The 8,796-nt window shown below is 44.0% G+C and overlaps 1 protein-coding gene across 1 annotated transcript in view; it reads right to left on the bottom strand.

Moving 5' to 3' along the window:
- Nucleotides 1-1,938: 1,938 nt before the first annotated feature.
- Nucleotides 1,939-8,796, bottom strand: part of ttc1 (tetratricopeptide repeat domain 1) — a 31,639-nt gene continuing 24,781 nt past the window's right edge. The window contains exons 5-9 of the mRNA XM_056284369.1: nucleotides 8,327-8,439; nucleotides 8,051-8,087; nucleotides 7,605-7,753; nucleotides 3,152-3,206; nucleotides 1,939-2,804 (exon numbers count right to left, since the gene is read on the bottom strand). Coding sequence (XP_056140344.1) covers nucleotides 2,668-2,804; nucleotides 3,152-3,206; nucleotides 7,605-7,753; nucleotides 8,051-8,087; nucleotides 8,327-8,439 — 491 coding nt within the window. The 3' untranslated portion in view covers nucleotides 1,939-2,667. The remainder of the gene's footprint in view (nucleotides 2,805-3,151; nucleotides 3,207-7,604; nucleotides 7,754-8,050; nucleotides 8,088-8,326; nucleotides 8,440-8,796) is intronic.

The following is an 8,796-nucleotide window of genomic DNA, read 5'->3' as shown; positions in this document are numbered from 1 at the left end:
GGTTAGGGTTGTTAGGTTAGAGTAAGGGTTATGTTAGGTTAGAGTTAGAGTTAGGGCTAATTAGAGTTATAGTTAGGGTTAGGTTAGATTAGGGTTGTTAGGTTTGAGTAAGGGTTAGGTCAGGTTAGGTTAGAGTTAGGGCTAATTAGAGTTATAGTTAGGGCTAATTAGAGTTATAGTTAGGGTTAGGTCAGGTTAGGTTAGGGTTGTTAGGTCAGGTTAGAGTTTGGGTTAGGTTAGGTTAGGGTTGTTAGGTTAGAGTAAGGGTTAGGTCAGGTTAGAGTTTGGGTTAGGTTAGGGTTGTTAGGTTAGAGTAAGGGTTAGGTCAGGTTAGGTTAGAGTTAGGGCTAATTAGAGTTATAGTTAGGGTTAGGTCAGGTTAGGTTAGGGTTGTTAGGTCAGGTTAGAGTTTAGGTTAGGTTAGGTTAGGGTTGTTAGGTTAGAGTTTGGGTTAGGTCAGGTTAGGGTTAGTTTAGCTTCAGGGCTTTCGGCAATGTTATCCCGCGTGCGACTGCATGGCTGTCAATCAGCTATTTCAGATGAGACATCTGATTGGGTGAGAGGGACATGGGCCATACACACACATACAGAGGTCCATTGTGTCTCATCCTGTCCTCATCTCATCCAGATCTTTAACCCTCATCAGTTCAGTTTGCCACCAAACAAGTTTTATAACCACAATACGTGGAATGACAATTTGGGGCCTGTGTTTTGGCACATAAACCATGCAGCATGTGTTTTTACTTCACCAGAAGTAGGATATGCCTTCAAATCCTGCTGATTTAAACTGGCTGATGAGGGATTTCAAAAACTGGCAAAGTATCTGTGGTCGTTTTTACTTCGAGTCAACCCCTTCCCCCCCAAAAAAAGTCTTTGTCTCAGATAGAAGATGGAGTCCCAGGGCCTCAGCACAAACACCAGCCCTCAACTGTCATCCCCGCTTTCCCATCACCCCTCAAACACCCCATGACCATTAGAAGACCCACTTCTATGTGTTTGATAGTGAGCCGGGTCAGAACCGAGAACAGTGGACTCGTGTCCATATGGAGGCAGTAGCTTGTCTCGGAGTGAAGCTTTCTGTACCGTCATCTCCTACAATCAGTAAACCTGCGTTCTGTCTTTGTAACGCTTCTCAGTGTCTTCTCTACAGTTTAGTTGACTCATCTCAAGAACATCATTCTGACAGTTCTGACGTGTAACCATCAGGAATGATAACCAACAATAATGATTTACATCATTAATCATCCAGTCACAGCAGACCAGTGGTTCCGAATGAGGTCCTCAGGTAACAGCATTATTACTGGTTTCCTATTCCACATGTAGTTCATTACTTTCACCTGTTGTTCCACTTATTCAGCCTCCAACCAGGGAAGTTTTACACCTGGAACAGGTGAATGTAATGACGTACCTGTCGACAAAACAAACAAACAAACAAACAAACAAACAAACAAACAAACAAACAAACAAACAGTAGTACTGCTGGTACATAAGGACCTGATTGAGAACCACTGGTCTAGACTGAAAGTCAGCAGACTGTCTGTTAAAGAAGAAATTTCATATTTTTTCCCATAAAAAAATACAGGACCAAGATGTGAGAAAACAAGATACTGACAAGGTTTCCAGAGAGGAGACAACTGGGATCAGTAATTCAGCCATTCAGAATCTGACTCCTCGTGTCCAGTTGGTAGAAGGGGGGCGCCCGTCTGCACTTTTGTGGTAGTGGAGGCATTCCACTGAGCCACCTGTAGGGGGCAGTATGTGTATGTGTTTACTGTAATGTGGTTTACTGCCACAGAGAGCCAAAGTTTCATTCACTGACAGAAACAGGACGTTGGTGTAAAACATACAACCTGTTTCTGGACTCTAACCTCTTCATACATGATCTTTTGGTGTTACACAAGGTGAAAGAGACTAACAGAGAGAGTAGACACATCAAGTCAAGCATATTTTATTGTGTTCAGTAACACGGCAAACTGACACACATGTCACCTGTCTCACTGACAGAGAGATGAATGTCTTTCTGTTTAGGACTGATTCAGAAAGAACAGCAACCCTCTCTGTCTCTCAGGCTGCTTCGTAGCACACGTTTTCTTGTCAAATGAAGCTCGTCTGTGACCGAGAGCCAAGTTTCACCTTCAAAACCCATCTGAATCTCATTCTGGCTGAACAGTACAGACCAGATTCCTCCGAGACCATTCCGGATCAGGCAGACAAACAGGACATAGGATCAGCTTTCCTGTGGAGCCAGCGGGAGGAAGTGAGGTGACCTCAAACAGGAAGTGAAGCAGGCTTGGTGGTTCTCTTGATCATTTACATCATTTCGTTCATAAACGCTCGGTGCTCTTCTCTTTCTGTGTCCTCTCAGACAGAAACAAGAGGAACACGGAAGGGAAGGAGTTGATTCAGTTCGAGTCACTTCAGAGTTCCTCAGTGGGACTGAGTCTCTGGGCTGGAGCAGCGGTGCAGCAGTAAAGCAAGTGTGGAGTTTAGACGGTGGCTTTTCTATGATGGCGGTTTTCCAGGAGAATATATCATGTGTCGTCGATGTGGCTTCATCTGGTGGTGTGGTTTCCACCGTCACCATGGTTGTTTGTTGTTATCTGTTTTTGTCTGTTACCTATTGTTGTTTGAGATCTGTTGTTGTTGCTTGATACCTGTTGTCGTTTGTTATCTGTTGTTGTTGTTGGGGTTCTGGACAAAGTTGACGGAGTACGATCCAGTGGTGGTGTCCTGGTTGACCTGGAAGTTGTTGGTTGAAAGTCCAAAAGGTCGTAGGAACAAGTTGCCCAAGTCCTTCAGTTTACCTATGGAGGCCCACAAGACACAAGATTACAGGCAGCACCGAGACTCGTCAAACTGTTTCTTAAAAAACAAAAAATCTTACAATCACCTCAATAAAACAAGGTAAACAGTAGCATTTTTATGCTGTATACAGTCAACATCATTATATCATTCGGATATAATGATGTTGCTATTACATAACAATGTAACACCCATGATTCATCAACTACTATCAATATTAACAATGAAAACTAAAATATAGTTGTAATACTACTACAACAATTCTACTAGTATTAGTATCATAGCACTAATATGAGTATGAGTAGTACGGTTATCATTATCATCATCATCATCATCAGTAATGACATACTCATCATCTCCTCCTTCAACTTTTCATTCCTCTCATGGATCTGCTGAGGTAACCTCTGGGGAGAGAGACAGACAGACAGAATGAGAGAGAGACAGACATTTGGATTTTACAAAACCCTTTCTTTTTTTGGATTTCCCCCCCCTTCTTCTCCCCAATTGTGTCCGGCCAATTACCCCACTCTTCCGAGCCGTCCCGGTCTCTGCTCCACCCCCTCTGCTGATCCGGGGAGGGCTGCAGACTACCACATACCTCCTCCCATACATGTGGAGTCACCAGCTGCTTCTTTTCACCTGACAGTGAGGAGTTTCACCAGGGGGACGTAGCGTGTGGGAGGATCACGCTACTCCCCCCAGTCCCCCCTCCCCCGAACAGGCGCCCCAACAGACCAGAGGAGGCGCTACTGCAGCGACCAGGACACATACATACCCACATCCGGCTTCCCACCTGCAGACACGGCCAATTGTGTCTGTAGGGACGCCCGGACAAGCCGGAGGTAATGCGGGGATTCGAACCGCCGAACCCCATGTTGGTAGTTAACGGACTAGACCGCCACGCTACCCGGATGCCCACAAAACCCTTTATTAAGCACTGACATCGACTGCTCCTGCTGACTTATAAAATCCTAAGTGGACTTGCCCCATCCTACCTGTCTGACCTCCTCAAACCGTACACTCCATCTCGAGCTCTTCACTCTCAGAATACAGGGCTCCTGTGTACCCCTACTTAAAAAGAGGTCAGCCGGGGGCAGGGCCTTTTCCTATCTAGTCTGTGAGCCAGGGCCCCAAATTCGGGCCACTGGTACCAGCTGGGGGGGGGGGAGGGGGGGGTTAGGTCTCATGCTGACTTTTGGCAAGGTGTACGCCGCTAGCACTAGAAAATGTGTGCTAACCTTGCAGCGGTGGCAGCTTTACGTGTGTTATCACTTGATTTTTAACCCCATGTGGAAACACACTTTTCAAAACAATAACAAAACATTCTATTTCAAACTGACGGCTCTCTCTTATTACTGACCCTATCTCTTTGAAAATTGGTGGGAATATAGCGCAGACTATATATTCTTCAGAAAAGTTGTTAAAACTGGCATCTCTACATGTAACACGGCGACTGTACATTACATAAAATGTACTTCTGTTTTCATGAAATATGTAACACAAGTTTCCTCTGTACATAACCTAAAGATTGATTACGATGTTTACTACATAGCTTTGAAGGGAATGTATTATGCAGTTCAATAAAGTAAATATAGTGTAAGAATGAGGCATAGGATAACTGTTATATCACCATTTATACACACATTAATATCAAGTTTGCAGCGGGTGCTTTTTTCATACGCAATGTTAATGTGATTTTATTTAAACCCCTATGGCCGGCAATGTCACCAACTCACTCACTCATTCATTCATTCAGTCACTGATACATTGAGTCACCCACACTCTGCCCCCTAGTGGCGTCCAACAAGCATTAAGTCGATGTCAATCACACTTCCACACAACGTGGTCACATGGCCAAGCTAGCCATCTTGGGACCACAGTATGAACAGGTAGGAAAACATTACATTAGGTTGAACACCATTACTTTTTATTGAATTGTGGGCAATGTTTATAGGGTGGCATGTTTTTCCATTTGTACAACAATAATCACAGAATTTCTAAGAAGCTCCAAAGTGGAGCATTAGCAATGCTAATGCTAACTGTTTCATTTTAATGAGCTTCACGGAAGACCAGTTCATTTTATGCAAAAATGCTTCACATCTATGACACTGTGTGTCCTTGTTTCTGTTTAAGGTACTGTGGTGGTAGGATAGGCCTACACAATAGAGGACAGAGATGAATAGAGTAGATTTAGATCTGGAGTAGCTGAATCACTTTGCTTCAGAATGGAGAGCCATAAGCAAAATGAACCTATTACGAAACCGTGTATCATACACCAGAAAACAGTCAAAGAAGATCCAAAGGAGTTGAATCAAGTGCAGCTGGACTTGGTATATATCCGTCAAGACGGTTCGCCTCTCATCCAAGAGGCTTCCTCAGTTCATGCCTTTCTGACTAGATAGACCAAGCTAGCCTGACTGGCTGCTGATGAGACTCAGAATTTAGTTGCACTTGATTCAGCTCCTTTGAATAACCATGACCTGGATGAATGAGAACATTCACAGACATCCAAAGAAGATGATGACCATTTAGTCAGTCCCCCGAGACTAGGAATCCTAGAAAACATTACTTGAAGCAGCAAGTTTTTGTACTGGCCGTTTTCATTTTTATGTCAAATATGGTATGCTGACACACAGGTAATGCATGATGGTAACTGTACACTGCACCAGCAAGAAGGGGGGGGGGTTCCCCTGAATCATATAACATTTGATACTGACACACTATCAGACTCTGTAATCCAAGCCCTCAGCCTCACCTGTTACCTGGCTACTGGGAATCTCCTCCACACTCTCAGTGTTCCTTTTACCTACGGCCTACCTCCGCCCTTCACACCCTGTCCCTCACCACTGAGCACATCCTCAGTCCCTGCCAAGCTGCCGGATGCAGCCACCTGTTCAGCCGAGTGTTTCTGCAAGCTCTGCCCCTGGCTCCGAGGCCATAGGCTGAGAGCCTATTTCCTCATCCACAAGCGGTGGAACAGATTGTTCCTCTGACTGACTCAGTTCTCCTCTCCCCACCTCGGAGACATTATCGGTGGGCGGGATGTTAGCATCTGCAGTGTCTGCCTCCACTTGCGGCCATGCGAACCACTTACGGCCGACATCGCCCCACTCAAAACATTCCACCCGCTCTGAGCTAGTATACACCATGTACAAGCCATAACCGTGTCTAACTCTAAATGAAACCTCCAAACTCTGTGTCGGAGAGTCCAGAAAGATAAACAGCTGTCTCCTGAGTGACTGAACCTGTTTCAGCTTCAGATCTGTACATCCGAGACCGACAGTTTTGAAAGCACCGGCGAGTTTACCAAACCTCCGCAGCTCATTTTCCAACAACTCGTTGGGGATAAATGGCGGAACACCCGACACTGTGATTATGGTAGAGGGAACCAACAATGGACAAACAGTGGATATCCCTGATAACTACACCCCTCTCAATCATCTCACTGACATGACGCTGCTCCTTCAAAAATATCACCACAGCCTCGTCCATCCTGGAAGCAAACAGCAGCCTGCCATGTCCAACTTGGTCTCCAACGGCCAACAAAACCTCCTGCACAGCCACACTGGGCTCCGGAGGGACCATCCGAATCCCATGACGGATGGACAGAGGCGGCATCTTGGAGGACGCCATTCCTCCTCAACATAACCTGGCAAAACCGCTGAACACTCAGTAAAAATAATTAAGAATGTTTACCTGATGGTGCACACAGGACAACTGAAGAATACAGGGGACAATCCAAAACAGTACAGCAAACAATTCAAACGCCACACAAATCCCACATTTGCCACTCTCACTCATACTCACACACTCAACCTCCCAGCATGCAGTGCAGTGCAGTGAGAGAGAGAGAGGGGGGGGTATTGTTAAATGATAAAACTAGTTGCATTAAAACCACTTGTTTTTCCTTTCCTCAATTTTTAAATATTTATGTACTTGTTTGTATTGTTCTGTCAGTGCTTTGGTTTTTACTGTAACCATGACTACCATACTATAGATCTCATACTGTATCTCTCATTATCATACTGTATCTATCACACTGTTTCTATCATACTGTATCTATCATACTGTATCTATTACACGGTTTCTATCATACTGTAGCTATCATACTGTATCTATCATACTATAATACTGTTTCTATCATACTGTATCTATCACATTGTATCTATTACACTGTATCCATCATACTGTATCTATCATACTGTATCTATCACACTGTATTTATCATACTGTATCCATCATATTGTATCTATCACACTGTATCCATCATACTATATCTATCACACTGTATCTATCACACTGTATCTATCACATTGTATCTGTCATACTGTATCTATCATATTGTATCTATCACACTGTATCTATCATACTGTATCTATCACATTGTATCTATCATATTGTATCTATCACACTGTATCTATCATACTGTATCTATCACATTGTATCTGTCATACTGTATCTATCACATTGTATCTATCATACTGTATCTATCATATTGTATCTATCATACTGTATCTACCACATTGTATCTGTTATACTGTATCTATCATATTGTATCCATCATACAGTATCTCATGTAAATAAAGCCCTTTGAATTAAACTGACCTGGAAAAGTACTTTGGACTGAGGACCATTGGGCAGGATAAAGGAGAGTTGGAGGTATTTTGCTGGTTGTCAAGGCAACATTTACACACACACACACACACACACACACTTCACCTCTCTCTCTCTCTCTCTCTCTCTCTCTCTCTCTCTCTCTCTCTCTCTCTCTCTCTCTCTCTCTCTCTCTCTCTCTCTCTCACCATGCAGGCCTCTCTGGCAGTGTGGTTTCCAGGGTCTTTATCCAGGACAGTTTTATAATCCTCCAGAGCTTCATCCAGTTTGTCTGTCTTCTCATAAAGCTCCGCTCTCCTCAGGATGGCACGCATGTAGTCTGGGTTAAGCTCTATGGCTACAGCACAATGCAATGCAATCAATCAATCAATCAATCAATCAATCAATCAATCACAGAATCAAGTCAGATCTTTCTGTTTATCTCTATTTCTCAATTCTCCATTCTCTAATTGTCTCTTATGGGAGCTCAGCAGGAGCTGTAATCAATAAATCTGCTCCCTCACACACACACACACGCACACACACACACGCACACACACACACGCACACACACACACACACACACACACACACACACACACACACACACACACACACACACACACACACACACACACACACACAGAGTGCTCACCTCGGCTGCAGTCAGCGATGGCCGGCTCCTTATGATCCTGACACAGAGAAGGTTTCTTTATGAATAAAACCAATGCCACTTCAAAATAAAAGACAACTTCTTTGCAGATAGAAACCAATGGGCCTTCAGAATAAAAGCCCCCCATCATGATTACATAACGGCTTAAGGTTAGGCTTTCTAGTTTGTGGTGGTCAAACGAAGACTCTACAACAACCAATGCTTGTATTTCTGTGTGTGTGTGTGTGTGTGTGTGTGTGTGTGTGTGTGTGTGTGTACCAGGTGGATCCTTGCTGCAGCTCGGTTGGAAAAGAGGACAGCTCTCTCTCTGCTGTAACACACAGGACACACACACAACGCCTGTGTGTAGCTCTGCTCTGCTTCAGAGTGCTCTGCACAACACACACACACACACACACACACACACACACACACACACACACACACACACACACACACACACAAAGAATTAGAGACGGAAAGAAAGAAAACCACTTTATTTTGTCATTGTATTTACAATGAATTGTTCTGTTACAACAACTTCATCCTCTGCATGTAATCCATCCATCATCCGTCCATCCATCCATCATCCGTCCATCTATCATCCGTCCATCTATCATCCACCCATCTATCATCCATCCACCCATCTATCATCCATCCATCATCCATTCATCTATCCATCCATCTGTCATCCATCCATCCATCATCCATCCACCCATCTATCATCCATCCATCCAAACTGCTTATGC

Source organism: Lampris incognitus, chromosome 8, assembly GCF_029633865.1.
Source record: "Lampris incognitus isolate fLamInc1 chromosome 8, fLamInc1.hap2, whole genome shotgun sequence".
Lineage (NCBI taxonomy): Eukaryota > Metazoa > Chordata > Actinopteri > Lampriformes > Lampridae > Lampris > Lampris incognitus.
The sequence above is the reverse complement of the archived record's forward strand: the minus strand, read 5'-3'. Positions and strand labels throughout refer to the sequence as shown.